The sequence below is a fragment of the Pristiophorus japonicus genome, chromosome 15 (genome assembly GCF_044704955.1).
Source record: "Pristiophorus japonicus isolate sPriJap1 chromosome 15, sPriJap1.hap1, whole genome shotgun sequence".
Classification (NCBI taxonomy): domain Eukaryota; kingdom Metazoa; phylum Chordata; class Chondrichthyes; family Pristiophoridae; genus Pristiophorus; species Pristiophorus japonicus.
Window position 1 is genome coordinate 113,725,372 of NC_091991.1, and position 22,255 is coordinate 113,747,626.

At 43.9% G+C, this 22,255-nt stretch overlaps 1 protein-coding gene across 3 annotated transcripts in view; it reads left to right on the forward strand.

Annotated features, from left to right (window-relative positions):
- The window catches only part of adcy9 (adenylate cyclase 9), a 206,333-nt gene that overhangs the window by 123,261 nt on the left and 60,817 nt on the right, over nucleotides 1-22,255 (forward strand). For all 3 annotated transcript variants that reach the window (XM_070900828.1, XM_070900830.1, XM_070900829.1), the window contains exon 2: nucleotides 19,301-19,488. In XM_070900828.1, the coding sequence (XP_070756929.1) occupies nucleotides 19,301-19,488 (188 nt within the window). The remainder of the gene's footprint in view (nucleotides 1-19,300; nucleotides 19,489-22,255) is intronic.

Genomic DNA, 22,255 nt, shown 5'->3' on the forward strand with positions numbered 1-22,255 from the left:
CATTATTGTTTGTAGGAGCTTGCTTGTGCGCAAATTGGCTGCTGCATTTCCTACATTACAACAGTGACTACACTCCAAAAGTACTTCATTGGCTGTAAAGTGCTTTGAGACATCCTGTGATCTTGAAAGGCGCTATATAAATCCAAGCCTTTTTTCTTTTTCACTTAGCTCTGTCTATAGAATGCTGCTTCTGCTGTTTAACATGCAGTACTGTGTTGAAGCTTCCCCAGGTTGGCACTTCATTTTTAGATATGCCGGGTGCTGCTCCTGGCATGCTCTTCTGCACTCCTTATTTAATAAGGGTTGGTCCTCTGGCTTGATGATGATGATGGTAGAGTGAGGGATATGCCGGGCCGTAAGGTTACTGATTGCGGTGCTGCTGATGGCCCAAAGCGCCTCATGGTTGCCCAGTTTTGAGCTGCTAGATCTATTCTATTTAGCCCGGCGGTAGTGCCACACAACACGATGGATGTTGTCCTCAATGTGAAGATAGGAGTTCATCTCCACAAGGACAGTGCAGTGGTCACTGCTACTAATGCTGTTATGGACAGATGCATCTGCGACGGGTAGATTGGCAAGGACGAGGTCAAGTAGGTTTTTCCCCTCGTGTTGGCTCTCACCACCTGCCGCAGTCCTAGTCTGGCAGCTTTGTCCTTCAGGACTCGGCCAGCAGTGGTGCTACCAAGCCACTCTTGGTGATGGGCATTCAAGTCTCCACCCAGAGTACATTCTGTGCCCTTGCTACCCTCAGGGCATCTTCCAAGTGGTGTTCAACATGGAGGCCTACTGATTCATCGGCTGACTATGTATACTATAGACTATATTCTTGCAGTGGTTGTGTACAATTGAGTGGCTTGCTCGGCTATTTCAGAGGACAGTTCAAAGTCAACCACATTGCTGTGGGTCTGGAGTACCATGTAGGTCAGACCAGGTAAGGATGGCAGATTTCCTTCCATAAAGGACATTAGTGAACCAGATGGGTTTTTGCGACAATCAGATAGTGTCATGGTCACCATTACTGATATTAGCTTTTTATTCCAGATTTATTTAATTAACTGAATTTAAATTCCCCAGCTGCCATGGTGGGATTTGAACTCTAGTCTCTGGATCATTAGTCCAGACCTCTGGATTCTAGTCCAGTAACATAACCACTATGCTACCGTTCCTCTGATGAGCCATAAACTGAGGCTCTGTCTGCCCTCGCAGGCGGATATAAATGATCCTGTGGCACTATTTTGAAGAAGAGCAGGGGTGTTCTCACCAATGTTCTGGCCAGTACTGATCTCTCGACCAATATCACTTTTATATTTAAAAAAAAAGATGATCTCTTTATCACATTGCTGTTTGTGGGACCTTGCAGTGTATAAATTGGCTTCTGCGTTTCCTACATTACACTTCAAAAGTATTTCATTGGTTGTAAAGCACTTTGGGACGTCCTGAGGTCATGAAAAGCCCTATATATAAAGATATATTAAAAGAAAACTACTCTAAACCTTATAATATTGTGATCACTGTTACCAAAATGTGCTCCCACTGAAGCATGCTCCACATGCCATACTTAATTCTCCGGAACTAGATCCAGCCCTGCTTCCTTCCTCGTTGTTCTGGAAACATACTGATCAAGAAAGTTCTCTTGTACACATTTCAGGAATTCCTCCCCCTCTTTTGCTCTTGACACTCTTATTTTCCCAGTCTATATTTGGATAATTGAAGTCCTCATTTATCACTACACTAAAGCTCTTGTATCTTTGCCTGCAAATGTTGCTCCTCTTTCTCCTTCCCACTATGTGGTGGTCTATAGTATCCACCCAGCAGCTCCCCTGTTCCTTAATTCAATCCAAATAGACCCCCTCTTTGAACCCTCCAGTACATCATCCCTTTCTAGTGTTGTAACAGTATCTTTGATCGATACTGCCACCCCACCCCGCCTCCTGTGTTTTCTTCCTTATCTTTCCTGAATATACTGTAGCCAGGAATATTAAGTGCCTATTCCTCCCCTTGTTTGAGCCTGGTCTCAGTTATTGCCATATCATAATCCCATGTGGCTACTTGTGTATACAGCTCACCAACCTTATTGATCATGCTCCAGGCGTTTATTCAGATGTACGCTAAATCCATCTTTTGCCTCGCCCTGTCTGACTACTATTTCTAAATTACGGTTTATTCTAATACTGTTTGTCACTCCCAAATCTCTGTACATCTTTTATCCCCTCTCTAATGCTTCCTCCTGGTGCCCCTCCTCCTGCCAAATTAATTTAAACCCTTCCCCACAGCATTGGTTAACCTCTCTCTAAGGACCTTGGTCAAAGCCCTGTTATGGTGCAACCTGTCAATCTTGTACAGGTCCCTCCTGCCCCAGAATTGGTCCCAATGCCCCAGGAATCTGAAGTCCTCCTTCCTGCACCATTTCTCCAGAGACGTGTTAACCTGTCTTATCTTACTGCTCCTATACTCACTAGCACATGGCACTGGGAGTAATACAGAAATTACTACCTTTTGAGGTCTTGCTCTTTAACATCCTCCCTAGCTACTGAAACTCTATGTAGGACCTCAGCCCATTTCCTACCTACATCATTGGTTGGACCATGACTTCTGGCTGTTCCCCTCCTGCAAAATGTTCTGCACCCTCTGATGCCCTTTACCCTGGGGCCAAGTAAACAACACACCATGCAAAACTCTTGTCGGGCGGTTACAGAAACACCTATCAGTCCTCCTGATTATCGAACCCCCCCATGACCACTACATTTCTACATTTTTGCTGTGTGCCCCTGTGCAGTCATTTGCCCCACAGTGCCCTGGATGTGCTCTAGACTGCACTCCCTCAAAGTGTCAGCACTGAAAACCAGTTTGAGTGCCACACTCGAAGATGTTGGTAGGGTTCTGAACAAATACATAAGAACATAAGAAATAGGAACAGGAGTAGGCCATATGGCCCCTCGAGCCTGCTTCGCCATTCAATAAGATCATGGCTGATCTGATCATGGACTCGGCTTCACTTCCCCGCCCGCTCCCATTAACCCCTTATCCACTCATCGTTTAAGAAACTGTCTATTTCTGTCTTAAAATTATTCAATGTTCCAGCTTCCACAGCTCTCTGAAGCAGCGAATTCCACAGATTTACAACCTGCAGAGAAGAAATTAAATGGGCAGCCTTCTAATTCTAGTCTCCCCCATCAGTGGAAACATCCTGTCTGCATCCACCTTGTCAAGCCCCCTCATAATCTTATACGTTTCGATAAGATCACCCCTCATTCTTCTGAATTCCAATGAGTAGAGGTCCAACCTACTCAACCTTTCCTCATAAGTCAACCCCCTCATCTCCAGAGAACCTTCTCTGAACTGCCTCCAAAGCAAGTATATCCTTTCATAAATATGGATACCAAAACTGCATGCAGTATTCCAGGTGTGGCCTCACCAATACCTTATACAGCTGTAGCAAGACTTCCCTGCTTTTATACTCCATCCCCTTTGCAATAAAGGCCAAGATACCATTGGCCTTCCTGATCACTTTCTGTACCTGCATACTAACCTTTTGTGTTTCGAGCACAAGTACCCCCAGGTCCTGCTGTACTGCGGCACTTTGCAATCTTTCTCCATTTAAATAATAACTTGCTCTTTGATTTTTTTTTCTCAGCTAAAGTGCATGACCTCACACTTTCCAACATTATACTCCATCTGCCAAATTTTTGCCCACTCACTTAGCCTGTATGTTCTTTTCAGCTGTACATCTGTTTTCACAAAGGAAAGGGGTAACGCAGATACTGCTATTGAGGAGGAGTGTGATATTCTGAATGAAATAAATATTGCGAGAGAGGAGGTATTAAGGGGTTTAATAGATTTGAAAGTAAATAAGTCCCCAGGCCCGGATGAAATGCATCCCAGGTTGTTGAGCGAAGTAAGAGGAAATAGCAGACCTTGACCATCATTTTCCAGTCCTCTTTGGATTTGGGCATGGTGCCGGAGGATTGGAGGACTGCTAATATAGTACCCTTGTTTAAGAAGGGAAAAAAGGAATAGGCCAAGTAATTACAGGCCTGTCAGCCTAACCTCAGTGGTGGGAGAATTATTGGAAAAAATCCTGAAAGACAGGATAAATCTGCATTTGGAAAGGCGAGGATTAATTCGGGACAGTCAGCACAAATTTGTTAAGGGAAGGTCGTGTTTGACTAACCTGATTGAATTTTTTGAAGAGGTAACCAAGAGGGTCGATGAGGGTAGTGCGTACGATGTAGTATATATTGACTTTAGCAAGGCTTTTTGTCATGTATGTACTTTCGGAATCCCTAGCCACTAGATGGCGTCACTGTTGGAGGCTATCGTGCAGCCCAAGTATAAACGGCCAGCCATTTTGTATATTAGTCATTTTGGGCCTTAATAAAGCAGAGCCAGGGTCATGACCCTTGGAGTTAAACAGCACTCAGTCTAACGGTTATTGCGTATACAACACTTTTGATAAGGTCTCACATGATAGACTGGTCATGAAGGTTAAAGCCCATGGGATACAGGGCGACGTGGCAAGTTCGATCCAAAATTGGCTTGGAGGTAGGAAGCAAAGGGTAATGATGGATGTTTTTGTGACTGGAAGGATGTTTCCAGTGGGGTTCTGCCAGGGCTCAGTACTGGGTCCCTTGCTTTTTGTGGTATGTATCAATGATTTAGATTTGAATATAGGGAGTATGATTAAGAAGTTTGCAGATGACACGAAAATTGGCTGTGTGGTTGGTGATGAAGAGGAAAGTCATGGGCTGCAGGAGGATATCAATCTATTGGTCAGGTGGGCAGAGCAGTGGCAAATGGAATTTAATTCGGAGAAGTGTGAGGTGATGCAATTTGGGAGGGCTAATAAGGAAAGGGTATACACATTAAGCGGTAGGCCACTTAATAGTGCAGATGAACAAAGGGACCTTGGAGTGCTTGTCCACAGATCCCTGAAAGTAGCAGGCCAGGTGGATAAGGTGGTTCAGAAGGCATACGGAATGCTTGCCTTTATTGGCCGAGGCATAGAATATAGGAGCATGGAGATTATGCTTAATTATATAATACTTTGGTTAGGCCACAGCTGAGTACTGGGTGCAGTTCTAGTCGCCATATTATAGGAAGGACGTGATTGCACTAAAGAGGGTGCAGAGGAGATTTACGAGGATGCTGCCTTGAATGGAGAATCTTAGTTATGAGGACAGATTGGATAGGCTGGGTTTGTTCTCATTGGAACAGAGGAAGTTGAGAGAAGATCTCATTGAGGTGTACAAGATATTGAGAGGCCTGGACATAGTGGATAGTAAAGGTCTATTTCCATTGGTGAAGGAGTCTATTACGAGAGGGCATGGTTTTAAGGTGGTTGGGGCTTTGACGGGGGGCTTCTTTACGCAGAGGGTTGTGAGGATCTGGAACTTGCTGTCTGGAAGAGTGGTGGATACAGAAACCCTCACCACTTTTAAGAGATGGTTGGATGGACACTTCAAGTGCCGTAACCTGCAGGGTTACGGACCTAGAGCTGGTAATTGGATTAGACAGGATGACCTTTTGTTGGACGGAGCAGATATAATAAGTACTGCAGGGAATAGAATACAGCCAGGGTGATCTGGACTAGTTTCGATCGCCTGGATGGGTCGGAGAGGAATTTTCCCAGATTTTTTTCTCACTAAATCAGCCTGGGTTTTTATCTGGTTTTTGTGCCTCCCAGGAGATCACATGGCTCCGGTTGGAGTGGACTGTAGAATGTTTCAGTATAAGGGGTATCAGTTGTGTGAGGCGGACTAGTTGGGCTGGGTGCTCTTTGCCTTTCCGTCATTGTTCATAGGTTTATATGTAATCTGTAGGGCTGCTGACCAAGGGCCGTGCGGCTCTTTGTCGGCCGGCGCGGACATGATGGGCCGAAATGGCTTCCTTCTGCGCTGTAACTTTCTATGTTTCTAAGTTTCTAATGGCCACATGGGTGAGATACTGCCAGTGCCTGTGAGACCGGTACCCCAGCATGGGTTAGTGCCTTCACGAGGGGATGAGATGGGGTGGAGGGGAACAGGAGCATGGGGAGCGACTTGGCAAATTAGGGGGTGACAGTGACTCCTCAGGTAATCCTGCTTACACTGGCATTGGTTTGGCAGATTTAGGCAGTCATCCTTCTGGAAGATGAATTTTGAGTCCAGTTGGGCCTTCAAGCATGACCATGACTTTAATGAGGAATGAAAGTCCTTTACGAGCTTTTGCTGGCAATCACTTGGTTTGTATAGTGCCATTGATTACGGTCCATCAAACAATAGCTTACCCCCCATCTGTGCCTTCCCTTTGAACACTGATGAGCATTTCTCGTTTCAATTTTAATCAAGGACTTGGCTAGCCAACTTGCAGTGGATTTCCTGGAATATGTGTACAAAAATAGCTTTTGCTGGGCCATGCTGTTTACTCAAAACAGGGTGAAGCTGTTCTACTGGTTCTTGTAGCTAAGCAGTGTAGCAGCTGATTGGAAATGGCCTCTGTTTGCTGCTTGAGAGGTTCAGGTGGGCTGTTGTAAGCATTCTAAATCAAGTTGCATTGTAATGTTTATGGAAACCGATAGTGCTCCAGGCCAAGCTACTGAGTATAACCACCACTCCTCAGGATAAACAAAAGTATGCTGTCCACACTGTTGGAGTATAACTTAGCTTATTGGAAGATCAATTGCATCCATGGAAGTGTCATGGCGCTACGGCCAGGGCAGGCTGTCTGCTCCCGCACTGCATTCAAGCTCCAGGGCCAGCACCATTGCACTAGTTCATCCCGCCCCCCCCTATCTTGGTCCTCTCATCAGAAGTTTGAGACAAAGCCTTCAAATTCTGTACAGGAATAGGTAAGACTTTTAACTGCCCTCTGAAATGATCTAGCAAGCTAACCGGTTGTAACAAACTGCTACAAGAAACGATAATGAGAATAAAACCGGACGGACCGCCCGGCATTGACCTGGGCACCGGCTTCGGACCCAACAGTAGCACACCCAACCTAGTCGACCCTGTAAAGTCCTCCTCGCTATCATCTGGGGACTTGTGCCAAAATTGGGCGAGCTGTCGCACAGACTAGTCATTAACAGCCTGACATAGTCATACTCTCAGAATTATACCTTTTCAGCCAATCTCCCAGACTCCTCCTCCACCATCCCTGGGTATGTCCTGTCCCACTGGCAGGATAGACCCACCAGAGGTGATGGCACAGTGGTATACATTCGGGAGGAATTGGCCCTGGGAGTCCTCAACATTGACTCCGGATCCCATGAAGTCTCACGGCTTCAGGTCAAGCATGGGCCATCTACCACCCTCCCTCAGCTGATGATTCAGTACTCCTCCATGTTGAACACCACTTGGAAGAAGCACTGAGGGTAGCAAGGGCACAGAATATACTCTGGGTGGGGACTTCAATGAGCGACTTGATGGCACCACTACTTACCGAGCTGGCTGAGTCCTGAAGGACATAGCTGCTAGAATGGTGTCGCAGATGCATCTGTCCATGATAGCATTGGTATCAGTGACCATCGCACAGTCCTTGTGGAGACAAACTCCCGTCTTCACACTGAGGACACCCTCCATCATGTTGTGTAGCACTACCACCATGCTAAATGGGATAGATTCAAAACAGATCTAGCAGCTCAAAACTGGGTATCTATGAAGCGCTGTGGGCCATCAGCACCAGCAGAATTGTATTCCACCACAATCTGTAACTTCATTACTTGGCGTATCACTCACTCTTCCATTATCATCAAGCCAGAAGACCAACCCTGGTTCAATGAGAAATGTGAAGAGCATGCCATGAGCAGCAGCACCAGCCATACCTAAAAATGAAATGCCAACCTGGGGAAGTTGCAACATGGACTACATGCATGCTAAACAGTGGAGGCAGTATGCTATGTACAGGGCTAAGCAATCTCTCAACCAACGGGATCAGATCAAAGTTCTGCAGTGTTGCCACATCCTGTTGTAAATGGTGCTGGACAATTAAACAATTTTCGGGAAGAGAAGGTTCCATTAATATCCCCATCCTTAACGGCGGAGCCCAACACGCGAGTACAAAAGACAAGATTGAAACATTTGTAGCCATATTCAGCCAGAAGTGCTGAGTGAATGATCCATCTCGGCCTCCTGAGGTCCCCACCATCACAGATGTCGGTCTTAGTCAATTCAATTCACTCCACTCCACATGATGTCAAGAAACGGCCGAGCGCACTGGATAAGGCAAAGGCTATGGTCGCCGACAACACCCCGGCTTGTGCTTCAGAATTAGTCGCGCCTATAGCCAAGCTGTTCCAATAAAGCTACAACACTGGCATCTACCCGACGATGTGGAAAACTGCCCAGGTATATCCTGTCCACAAAAAACGGACAAATTCAATCTGGTCAATTACCACCCCAACAGTCTACTCTCAGTCATCAGCAAAGTGATGGAAGGTATCGTCAACAGTGCTATCAAGCAGCACTTGCTCACCAATAACCTGCTCACAAGTTCAGTTTGGGTTCCGTCAGGACCAATCGGCTCCAGACTTCATTACAGCCTTGATCCAAACATGGATAAAAGGGCTGAATTCCAGAGGTGAGGTGAGAGTGACTGCCCTTGACATCAAGGCTTGTCTGAGTGTGACATCAAGGAGCCCAAGTAAAATTGAAGTCAGTGGGAATCGGAAAAAACGCTCCCCCGGCTGGAGTCCCACCTAGCACAAAGTAAGATGGTTGTGGTTGTTGGAGACCAATCATTTTAGCCCCGGAACATTGCTGCAGGAGTTCCTCAGGGCAGTGTCCTAGGCCCTAACATCTTCAGCTGCTTCATCAATGATCTTCCCTCCATCATAATGTCAGAAGTAGGGATGTTCGCTGATGATTGCAGAGTGTTCAGTTTCATTTGCAACTCCTCAGATAATGAAGCGGTCCATGCCTGCATGCAACAAAACCTGGGCACATTCAGGCTTGGGCTGAAAAGTGGCAAATAACATTTGTGCCATACAAGTGCCAAGCAATGAATATCTCCAACAAGCGAGAGTCTAACCAGTGCCCCTAGACATTGAACGGCATTGTCATCGCCGAATCCCCCATCAACATCCTGGGGGGTCACCTTTGACCATAAAATTAACTGGACCAGTCACACACATACTGTGGCAACAAGACTGGGTCAGAGGCTGGGTATTCTGCGGCGAGTGTCTCACCACCTGAACCCCAAAGCCTTTCCACCATCTACAAGGCACAAGTCAGGAGTGTGATGGAATACTCTCCACTTGCCTGGATGAATGCAGCTCTAGCAACATTGAAAAGGCTCAACACCATCCAGGACAAAGCAACCCGCTTGATTGGCACCTTCTTAAACATTCATTCCCTCCACCACCGGCGCACCGCGGCTGCAGTGTGTATCATCTACAAGATTCACTGCAGCAACTTGCGAAGGATTCTTCGGCAGCACCTCCCAAACCCGTGATCTCTACCACTTGGAAGATAAGGGCAGCAGGTGGATGGGAATACCACCATCTCCAATTGCCCCTCCAAGTTACACACCATCCTGACGTGGAAATATATTGCTGTTCCTTCATCGTCGCTGGGTCAAAATCCTAGAACTCCCTTCATAACAGCACTGTGGGAGAACCTTCACCACAAAGACTGCAGCGGTTCAAGACGGTGACTCACCACCACCTTCTCGAGGGCTATTAGTGATGGGCAATAAATGTTGGCCTTGCCAACGACGCCTAGATCCCAAGAACGAATTTAAAAAAATCTAGCCTTTCTTTAATTAAATTTTGGAAGTACAATTTAAGGGTCTGGAGAGAGAACCCAAGCTTTCCCATTATTGACTATCCAAACCTATCCATTTTTGTTATGAAACCATTTTGAAGGAAACTCAGTTATTCACATTGATATTTTTGAGGCAGCTGCTATATAAATTTTAAAATTCCAAACTTTATTTGAATCTTGTGATCTGATGCAGTTTATAGAAATAGCCTGCAGCACTTTTTTTCTTTGTCTCTCGCGCTCGGTCCCTGCGCATCTCTCTCATTCTGCGCATATCTCTCTCTCTACATTTCTCTTTTTGGTAGGTCCCCTGGATTTTTTTTCTCCTTCGTTCCCTGGAATTGATGGCTCGAGGCCCCTGCTCATTGTCATCTCTCAGAAGCGTAGCTGAGACCAGGACAACGGCAGCCTGTGAGCATGAACCTACATCTAACCTCGTCGAGGTACCGCACACTGGAGTTGCCAGTACACTGCCAGTTCAACACTACGTAATTTATTAGCTTGTCCTTTACATCCTGCCAGTAGATACCACCTGGGTAGCCTTGGGACCCAAGCTTTTAGCACCTGGCAAACCTTTCTGAAATTGGGCCTGACTAATGACCACCTAGATTTTTGCAATAAGTTACTTGATTTCCATGGCTATTGCCAACTGGAGCAGATTGTTATCTACAACCATTCGGATCATTTCCCCAGCTCTCAAATTAATCTAGAAAACCAAATGTATCTAACAGCAACTCTTGTTCAAAAAATTAGACTAATGCAGAGTTCTTAATTTTCAGGTTTCAATAAAGGACCAATCTGTACTGTTAATATTGCAATGTTGGCGCACTTTGATTAATTTGTACTTGAGATCTTTGGTGTTAAATCCAACGGTGATTTTCCTCACCACTGCTATTATATTTTAATAAATGTTGAGTCACTTGAATTGAATTCACATTTTTTGCCTGTTTTTGTCTCCTAATTTTTAATTGTATTGCAAGGGATTTAGGGAGGAATTTACAAGCAGCTGTTTTAACTTGCCCCTGGGGATGAGCAAGAGTTCCAGTTTCCAAGATAAGTGCACTCTGGTCAGTGACAGGATGCTGAAATTACCAGTATTTTACTCCTCCGGACTAACCCACTATCCTCGTGCTATTCGCGTGCTCTCCCGCCACTCCCTATACCAATGCTGTATGGAATAGTCGGGGGAATTAAATTTCCTCCTCTTCCACACCCACTTGGGACATAAAGATGGATGGGACTACCTGAGCAGTTTATCTGCATGATCTGCAGATTGAAATGGTCCACTTGTAAACCGGTGTTAAGAAGTGTTGAGATGGCAACTCTTTAAGACCTGCCATAAGGTTTTTGTATATGGAGGAACCTGAGACCTGAAGACACTGGTTTCAGTTTGAAAGTGAGACCCAGTTCTCTGCTTACTCCTGTTTTCAGTATCTGCCTCCAATGGACCTTTGGGGGGGTGTGAAGAGAGGGCGGGCCTAGGTCAGTATATAAACACAGGAGAATGACATACACGAGTTTCCTCTCACTCTTCCAAAACACAGGACACAAGTAAAAGTACCTAAAATATTGTATCTTTATTATTCCTGCTGGGCAGATTAGGTGCCTGGTATATTTGTCTGCAAAGCATTAGCTGAAGGGCCTATTGCATCTACTTTCATTGAGGACCTATAAATATTGTCCAATGTGGGGAAAGAGATGGTATAGATACTGTACTGTGGGGACATGGGGCCTACAGATATTGTACTGTGGGGAAAGGGATCCTACACGTATGTTAACCGCAGCAGTTAATGACTGAATGAATAAAGTTGAGTTACAAACCAAATACCACCATCCAGCCCCACCGTTCCTTTGCCGTGATTTTTAAATATATACATAGTTATAAGCTTTTGCTTTACGATCAGCTTAAACAATTATTTGTACTTGTAGATATTTATAAAAGATAACTGCATGCATTGCTAGAAGGGTTTGAAACTGAAGTTTGGGCTCTCTGTTGAGATACTATCCCTCTGGCTAACATACTGGCAAGCTTCCCCCTTTAGAAGGTCCTAAAGATATAACATTCACCACTTCCTCTGATGACAAATCGCATTTTTACAGCACCTTTTAACTTGGTAAAATCCAAGGAATTTCACAGAAGAGAAATAGAAAGTTAAAGCAGATGACTGAAGCCTGGTCAAAGCAAATCAGTTTTGAAGGTGGGGAGAGAGGTAGCAAGACAGCTGAATGATTGAGATAGCTGAACGCTTTCCTACTTAATGGTAGGGCAGATGGAATGTCCAGGTTGCACAGAAGACTAAAGTCAGTAGATTAAAAAGCATGGACTGGGATGTAGGGCTTGGAGGAGCTTGCATTGGCAAGATGGAGTGAGAGCATGCAAGGATTTATAAACTAGGGAGACTATTTTAAATTGGGGGATGAGGAGCCATTGGAGGGTGGCAAAGACAGAAGTGGTGGGTAAGCAGAACTTTGTGTGAGACAAAATTCAGGAAATGGAGTGTTGGATGAGTTGGCATGTGTATGCTGGTGCTTGGGAGGCTAGTGTCCAGCTTAAAGGTTGTAAAAATATGGATAAAAGATTGTGATGTAGATGAGATAAGAGCATAGGCAAACATTGTTGTAGCGGTAGAGGTAAACGTTGTTGATGGCTAAACTATGGGGTTTGAAGCTGAGCTTAGGGTCAGACTGGATACTGAGGTTGCTTGCTGTCAGATTGGGACTGACTGAGCAGCCATGGAGGGGCAGGTGTATTGCAGATAAGTTCATCTGACATATAAATAGGCTCAAACGGCATTGGCCCTCCCAACGCTTTCAGATTCTGGTGTTGAAGTATGAGAGTCTCCAAACAGCACTGCTGTCATCTGTTATGTAAAAAAAAATGGGTAGGGCCAATAGTCTGACCCTCAATACTGAACCACAAGATGATGCTCTAGACACAGCATCTTGTCGGTGCGGAATATACCATCATGATGTAATTCACATTGAGGTCGTCAAAACACATTCAAGGGCATCATCATATGTTTTCCTTGGAACAAAGAAGGCTGAGGGGAGACCTCATTGAGGTGTATAAAATTGAGGGGCCTGGAGATAGTGGATAGAAAGGGCTGATTTCCCTTAGCAAAGGGATCAACAATTTAAAGTAATTGGTAGAAGGTTTAGAGGGGATTTGTGGGGAAATTTCTTCAAGCAGAGGATTGTGGGGTTCTGGAACTCACTGCCTGAAAGGGCGGTAGAGGCAGAAACCCTCACCACATTTAAAAAGTATTTGGATGTGCACTTGAAGTACTGTAACCTGCAGGGTTATAGACCTCGAGCTGGAAAGTGAGATTAGGCTGCATAGCCTCTTGTTGGCCGGCATGGACACGATGGCCGAAATGGCCTCCTTCCGTGCTGTAAACTTCTAGGATTCTATGATCATAAAGGCCGTAACCCACCATGCAGTTTCCTAGAACAGCCACTGTCACTCCAGTGGTGTCTGGAGCATGTGTATCATTCAAAGAAGGAAGTCTCTACAAGGTAGGTAATACTTTCGTAAAGCAATAGCTTTTTGTGGGTCTCCATCACTCTCTCCCCATTTTTAATACCCATTTCCTTGCCATAGTACACAATTTGGAAGCGTGCGGATAAGCAGGCACCCAGCGGCAAGTAGGCAGGCAACCTGTCTTTTCCCCTCCCACCCCCAAAAAAACTCCCCTGGCCTCTGCTGATGGTTTTGCACCACCCTATAGGAAGTATGAGGTAGACAAAGGTTTGATTTGTTTTCTGTTTTGTGTGTCTCTTTTCCCCCCAATCCCCTTTCTTTAATTTCCACTCCTCCCTTGCAGGAAGCGCCAGGCCTTTATTGGACACCACTTTCCAATAGTGTAGATCTCAATGCTGCTGTCTATTCTCTAATGGAAGTGTTCAAACACCTTGTCACAGATTTGAATCGATCGATAACAAAATTAGAGGGAGAGGATAATTGTGGTAGCGGGAACAGTTAAAACTGTAAACTTGCGGGAGGTTGGAGGCATTAAGATTAATGGAATCGGGTTTTTTAATTTGTCAAGTAAGCTCAGTTGGACTCTTGAGTAGAGTGCAGCAGACTGTCATTTGAGCTTCTTTGTCCATGAAAGGTTGTGCAACCTAATAGTTGTGGTCTTGGTATAATTCCAAAAATGCACTTTACTGTTCCATATTTTATCACCAGTTGTACAAATGTATCAAACAGTTTATAATTTCTTAGCACATTAATGTAGATGTTGAAATGTCTGTTTTTCCTCGACAGTTATGGCAAAGTACCAGGCGGGCATTTTTATTCTTTTAGTTACGTCAGTAGCAGCTTTGAGGTTGTTTACCAGGATAAAATGAATTTGAGAAGCAAATCTTAATTCTGTGCAGTGGCTTACTCTTCATGAATAACGTCCGTCTTTTGCAGTGGATGTATTTATTAGACTTTACTTCCTTAAATTGAATAGGGTTGCGCTTGTGAAGCAAGATGTGAATTTCGCAAGAGATTTCAGTTGTACTGACATGACCCTGCGTTTACTTTAGTTGGGGAGGGGTGGGGGACGGGGTCTGCCTTACGGTAATGACTGTTACAGTCTGTTCTTTCTGGCTTATTGAGTTCACAGAAATTACTCTCAGCAAGTCTAGAATTGAAAGCATTTCAGAGGCAGCATGTTACTGGTCAAAACTTTCCCTTGCCACTATCAAAACCATCTGGAATTGTAATAGACTAGTGACAAAATTTTCCAACAAAGACCAGAATATTGGGACGCAGAAGCATCGAGCTCTTGAAGTTGACTCCGAGGGGCTGCCTATGATGATGATGATGACTGAAAAATAAAATGATTTTGTACTGCTTATTAACTACCATTAAATCCTAACCATTAAAAACTCAACAGCTGGTTTAGTTAGAACATAAGAATTTGGAACAGGAATAGACCATGCGCCCCCTGGAGCCTGTTCCACCATTCAATAAGATAATGGCTGATCTTCAACCTCCACTCTACTTTCCCGCCTGATCTTCACATCCTTTGATTGCCCCTATAGTCCAAACATCTGTCTATCTTTCATTCATTCATCCATCCAGAATGACTATTGCAGCATCTCATTTGTTCTTCAATAATTCAAGAGCCTTAGTCTCCACTACCTATCTAAGAGTCCACTTCATTCACTGGAATTTAGAAGAATGAAAAGGGATCTCATAGAAACATATAAAATTCTGACGGGATTAGACAGGTTAGATGCAGGAAGAATGTTCCCGATGTTGGGGAAGTCCAGAACCAGGGTTCACAGTCTAAGGATAAGGGGTAAGCCATTTAGGACTGAGATGAAGAGAAACTTCTTCACTGAGAATTGTGAACCTGTGAAATTCTCTACCATGGAAAGCTGTTGAGGCCAGTTCGTTAGATAGATTCAAAAGGGAGTTAGACGTGGCCCTTACGGCTAAAGGGATCAAGGTGTATGGAAAGAAAGCAGGAATGGGGTACTAAGTTGCATGATCAGCCATGATCATATTGAATGGTGGTGTAGGCTCGAAGGGCCGAATGGCCTATTCCTGCACCTATTTTTTATGTTTCTATGTATTGATCACTCTGTGTGTGAAAGAACTTCCTGATATCAGTCCTAAGTTTGCCTTTTACTAGCTTGAACCTGTGGCTCCTTCTCCTTCTGGCACAATTTAATTTAATTTAGTTTTCCAGATTCATCTTTTCCATACTTTTTTGCAGGCTAGTATCACCTCTCTCTGCCTCCTTTCAAAACACCTAGTATAAAAACATTCACTTGCATCAACTGGTTTTACTAAAGTAGAACAGTGGAAAAAATGGCAACAGTGCATCAATGTGAACAATGCTGAGCAAGTGATGGAAAGCCCTGGGACTCTGACTCTTTGACTTCCCCCTCTGTCTTCCCTTCAGAAGTCCATTGCTCCCATATTGACCTGTACATTTATATGATAATCTGGATGCTAGATCAACAACACTTGCATTTATACAGCATCTTTAATGTAGAAAAATGTCCCAAGGTGCATAATCAGACAAAATTAAGTGAAGCAATATTGGGTGGGGAGATTAAAACTTGGACAAAGATGTGAATTTTAAGGAAGTTCTTGGAGAGGATGGAGGTGAAGATGTTTAGTGAGAGAATTCCAGAGCTCGGAGCCTCGATGGCTGACATGGCAGCCAATGGGAGTGGGGAGTGCGCAAGAAGCTAGTGCAGGACGATAGAGATTGGGAGGGGCAAGACCAGGGAGGGATTTTGAATGTAAGGATGAGAATTTTTGAGTCCAGGCAGATCACATTGGAATTGGTGAGTAATTAAATTGTCTGACATACATGGTCAGGATACCAAAGTATGGCTAGTTTGGTGAGTCATTCAGAGCAGCATAAAGCTGCATACAGCATTTACTGGAAATGTTTCAGTCATAACTGTCGTAACTGAACAAGTGTTTCGTAAGAACTGGCAAAGTGGTGTTCCTCAGGGTGGGGTGTTTATAGTTGCTTTGTAGACATCAGTTTCCCTTATGAAAATTCAAACACGATTTGCCCTGCAACAGAAGCAGCCACGTCTGCAGTGTGCAAGGCTGGTGATGTGGTTTCTTACTTCCTCTAACATTGGGCGTAAAAACTAGACGATTGGCTGAGTTACCAACTGGGAGTGATTAGACTGTTGCGTATACCGATGCCTTAGGATAGCCATGGCTTTCTTTTTATTGTAAATGCGCACCACATCACATAAAATGACCACCTTCAATCCTCATTTATTTTGCCATTCTGTATTAAACTATTAATGGAATTTCAGTATTGATTGGTTTGGAGCTGCATTCAGGACACTAATTCCTGCTGAAAAGGGAGAGCCATCGCTGTCTTGAACGTGAAAGGTTCTCCAGTGACTTTCTGTCCTGGGATATTGGGTCGTCTGGCAAATGTTGGGAGAGAATTAAAATAATGGTTCCTCTTCCCAGGTGGAGTTTCGGAGGGGTGGTGGGAATTCCACTGTTTTTAATCTGCGACCTGTAGCGTGCAACGTGTAAAATTTGAACAGGAGCTGACCTACATTTTGTTGCCAAATCCCATGTTATACTATGCCCAGCAACTTAGCTCTGTATATCCGAGGAGCTCATCTCACCAGCTTCTGTGTGCCCGCTATGCTAATGTTTGAGCTGTCAACATTACAAATATTCAGAGATAATTTCCCAATCAACTAAGAGGTGGCATATTAATTGGGGAGGAGTGTTGGGGAGATATAAATGGACACTAATATCTGATCTTTTTCTCCACTCCACAGTGTGATATTTGGAGGGGGGGGTGTGGTGAAGAGAAAGAGCGGGGCATTCGAGACAAGCTCTATCTACTTCACCCAGTAGTGCTGTGTTTGGGTTTCCAGCATCCTGCAAGAGCACCTTTGACAATGGTGCTGTCAAACTGTATGGAAGTCTCCTTTAAATTGGCGTAGGTTAATATATATAGTACTCTTTCTATACGGGCTCTGAAGTCTGTCAAGCTTATAGTGAATCTGAGATTATGTAGATATTCAGCAATGGAAAAATCTTGAAATGCACAATAGGTAAAACAGCATCTGGAGGAGAGAGGCAGATTAACATTTGAGTGGGGCTCATCCTCAGAAAGCTGGCTTTTCACAGTGAATGAAAGCCATTGTTGCAGACCAATGTGCCCTTGTTTTTTCTCGCTGTACGTTCCCAGCATGTCCCGTCATCATTTCAGATTATCTCCAACTCTACAAGTCCGTCAACTCTTGAGATGCGTTAAACTGATGTGGTAATGGGTATTTACATTTAAATGTAGCTGACTGACTGATTTTTATATTGCGTGCATCTCATGGAGTTCAATTGAATGTGAATGATTTGATCAGCAAATGTTTTGTGAAAGGAGCGTTGATACTACATCGGGAAGGGAACAGAATGGACAATTTAATTTGGATGTTCAGCAGGCTAGGTCATTGAAATAACTTCAGTTACATAGAATCATAGAAATTTACAGCACAGAAGGAGGCCATTCGACCCACCATATTTGTGTCGGCTGAGAAAGAGCTATCCAGCCAAATCCCACTTTCCAGCTCTCGGTCCGTAGCCCTGTAGGTTACTGCACTTCAAGTGCACATCCAAGTACTTTTTAAATGTGATGAGCGTTTTTGCCTCTACCACCCTTTCAGGCAGTGAGTTCCAGACCACCACCACCCTCTGCGTGAAAAAAGTTCTCTACTCCGCTCTAATCCTTCGACCAATTCCTTTCAATCTATGCCCCCTGGTTATTGGCCTCTCTGCTAGGGGCAATAGGTCCTTCCTATCCACTCTATTTAAGCCCCTCATAATTTTATACAGCTTACTCAAGTCTTGCCTCAGCCTCCTATGTTCCAAGGAAAACAACCCCAGCCTATCCAATCTTTGCTCATAACTAAAATTCTCCAGTCCTGGCAACATCCTCGTAAAATCTCCTCTGCACCCTCTCCAGTGCAATCACATCTTTCCTGTAATGTGGTGACCAGAACTGCACGCAGTACTCCAGCTGCGGCCTAAGTAGTGTTTTGTATAGTTCAAGTATTAACCTCCCTGCTCTTGTATACTGTGCCTCAGCTAATAAAGGCAAGTATTCCGTATTCCTTCTTAACCACCTTATCTACCTGTCCTGCTACCTTCAAGGATCTGTGGAAATGCACTCCAACGTCCCTCTGTTCCTCTACACTTCTCAGTATCCTTCCATTATTGTGTATTCTCATGCCTTGTTGGCCCTCCCCAAATGCATTACCTCACACTTTTCCGGATTGAATTCTATTTGCCACTTTTCTGCCCCACCGACCAGTTCACTGATATCTTCCTACAGTCTACAGCATTCTTCCTCACTATCGATCACATGGCCAATTTTTGTGTCATCTGCAAACTTCTTAATCTTGTCCCCTACATTGAAGTCTAAATCATTGTACAGGGTATACCACAAAAAGCAAGGGACCTAATACTGAACCCCACTGGAAACAGCCCTCCAGTCACAAAATATCAGTTGACCATTACCCTTTGTTTCCTGCCTCTGTGCCAATTTTGAATCCAACTTTCCCATGGATCTCATGGCTTTTATTTTTCTGACCAGTATGCCATGTGGGACCTTGTCAAAAGCCTTGCTAAAATCCATGTAGACTACATCAAATGCACTACCCTCATCAACCCTCTTTGTTACCAAGGATATGTATGGTTCATATTAGAACTGGTATTTTTCTTTCACATCTGGGACAATGAAAGGTTCCTTCATCTAATGCCCATGGTTACAAAAATGTGAGTGGGGCTGTTATCAACATCGCCAAACCCACTACCCAGGATTAAACCGACTACAGTGTCAGTTGTGTTGCATAAAGCAACAAATTTCCATTGACTCTGGCAGAGTCTTACCAACCTCAACACTAGTGAATTGTAGTTGACTTTGCTTTGAGCAGTTCATAGCTCACCCCACCAAAAAACTCTTTCTGTGGCGCAGGTGTGTTCAGGGTCGCATTTCTAAGTTTGTTGCAGCATTATCTTACTCTTGCACCTTTCCTGGTGTGATTTGACGAACTCTTATCTATTTCCTTCACAGGATTGCAGACGTTCCTTATTTCTGGTAGAAAGTTGGCTCAGTCACTCTGTACCTGCTCCCACGTGGTGTTACCTCGCTTTGATATGGGAGACTCAAGCCCTCTTACAATTCCCAAAAAGCAGCAAGAAACTACAAGTGCGACTGCCGCTGAAGTGGCGCAACCTAGCAACCTGATGGATAAAGCGAAGGTCAGTGTTCAAGCAGCTTCAACTAGTGCAAGACCATTGTCACAGTATGGAAATAATTGCTAAAAGGAGGGGAGAAAGGAAAGGTGTACCACCATCGGTATTGGTTTAAAAATATCTTAACTGAGCAAGAAGATTAACATCTATTTAAATGGTAAGTGTTGAAGATCTGGTTGGAAGAACCCAGTTTGGAAGAGTTACTAAAGCGGACCTTGATGGAAATGATTTGATGCAGTTGCACCACTGGAGTACTGGCCATTTGTGCTAGTAGTCTAACTCCTTTACATTGTTGGACTTAGTGACTCCTCTAAGCATTGAACGCTGATCTTGCCATCAAAAAAAACCTGTTCTTTTCAATATTTTTGTTAAATAAGCTGAAATAACTGATCAGAAGTACCTTGTTCCATACCTTGGTAACCTCGTCCAGCCCTACTTCTAAGCTCACATCCTCTACTCTTCAGTCTGATCAACTGTATATTCCCAACCCAAGCCCATCAACTATACACCATCACAGCCTTCAGCTGTTATACCCCTGTACTGCAAAACTTTCTTTCAACCCCTCTGCCTTGTTTCATCTCTCCCAACTTTTAACGCTCTCCTCAAAACCCATTACTTCACGAACTTCATTCACATTTCTCCCCCTTTGTGAAGTGCCTTGAGACATTTTGTTGTTTTAATTTTGCTACATAAATTTGACTCTTTCTTACAAGTGGGGCCCTTAAGGTGCGACTTCCTGTTCACTTTTCCACATGCTCATTCTGATGTAAACACTAAAACTTGGCAGAGTTAAAAGCATTCCACTATAAACAAATTAAAAGCAAGGTTATATGTGAAGGTGAAATCCTATTCAGGAACAAGTTTTAGAACACTATTAAAGACAGTCACATACCCTTTTTGCACATCAGTAACTCCAGGTGATTTTTACTTCTCAAAATGGCCAACACTAACAGTGGTGAATGAGTCAAGCTGTGTGATGTCAAACTGCAAATTGTCTGCATATTTTATGTAACCAAACAAAGTTGTGATCTTTAAGTTTGATGACCTTGTTAGAATTTATACTTTGCACAGATATGTTGGCTGTGTGACCACGATCTCAGCAAAGGAGGTGGAGTATTTCACCCGGTAATCTCTCATCCTCAAAATATAAATTTTATTTTTTATCCTTTCTTTATTACATTGCCAATGTTCTGCTCTGCATTTTTTTATATATAAATACGTCAAAGTGTATACTATTTCACACCATACAATGAAAATGCATGAAGCATGCTCCGTGATAACTGTTATTTTGTCAGCTGAGCTATACAGACCAGGAAAGCTGCCAGCCAAACCACAGCCAGTCAAGCTACCTACAGGGGAGCTGTTATAGAACTAGAGAACAGAAGAACAAGATTGAGTTGAAGATCAGTGGGAGGAAGGAATAAAAGGGAGCAATATACTGGCATTATGCAGCGAGACAGGGCAAAATAATATGGAGTCAGAAACAGATGGTAGAAAGGTAAAAAGCAATAGTGGAAGGCCGAGTAAACAAAGGCAAGAAATAAAAAGGGCCACACTACATCATAATTCTAAAAGGACAAAGGGTGTTTTTAAAAAAAAAAAACAAGCCTGCAGGCTTTGTGTCTTAATGCAAGGAGTATCCGTAATAAAGTGGATGAATTAACTCTGCAAATAGATGTTAACAGATATGATGTGATTGGGATTACAGAGACGTGGCTCCAGGATGATCAGGGCTGGGAACTCAACATCCAAGGGTATTCAACATTCAGGAAGGATAGAATAAAAGGAAAAGGGGGTGGGGTAGCATTGCTGGTTAAAGAGGAGATTAATGCAATAGTTAGGAAGGACATTAGCTTGGATGATGTGGAATCTATATGGGTAGAGCTGCAGAACACCAAAGGGCAAAAAACGTTAGTGGGAGTTGTGTACAGACCTCCAAACAGTAGTAGTGATGTTGGGGAGGGCATCAAACAGGAAATTAGGGGTGCATGCAATAAAGGTGCAGCAGTTATCATGGGTGACTTTAATATGCATATAGATTGGGCTAACCAAACTGGAAGCAATATGGTGGAAGAGGATTTCCTGGAGTGCATAAGGGATGGTTTTCTAGACCAATATGTCGAGGAACCAACTAAGGGGGAGGCCATCTTAGACTAGGTGTTGTGTAATGAGAGAGGATTAATTAGCAATCTCGTTGTGCGAGGCCCCTTGGGGAAGAGTGACCATAATATGGTGGAATTCTACATTAGGATGGAGAATGAAACAGTTAATTCGGAGACCATGGTCCAGAACTTAAAGAAGGGTAACTTTGAAGGTATGAGGTGTGAATTGGCTAAGATATATTGGCGAATGATACTTAAGGGGTTGACTGTGGATGGGCAATGGCAGACATTTAGAGACTGCATGGATGAACTACAACAATTGTACATCCCTGTCTGGCGTAAAAATAAAAAAGGGAAGGTGGCTCAACCGTGGCTATCAAGGGAAATCAGGGATAGTATTAAAGCCAAGGAAGTGGCATACAAATTGGCCAGAAATAGCAGCGAACCCGGGGACTGGGAGAAATTTAGAACTCAGCAGAGGAGGACAAAGGGTTTGATTAGGGCAGGGAAAATGGAGTACGAGAGGAAGCTTGCAGGGAACACTAAGACGGACTGCAAAAGCTTCTATAGATATGTAGAGAAAAAGGTTAGTAAAGACAAACATAGGACCCCTGCAGTCAGAATCAGGGGAAGTCATAATGGGGAACAAAGAAATGGCAGACCAATTGAAC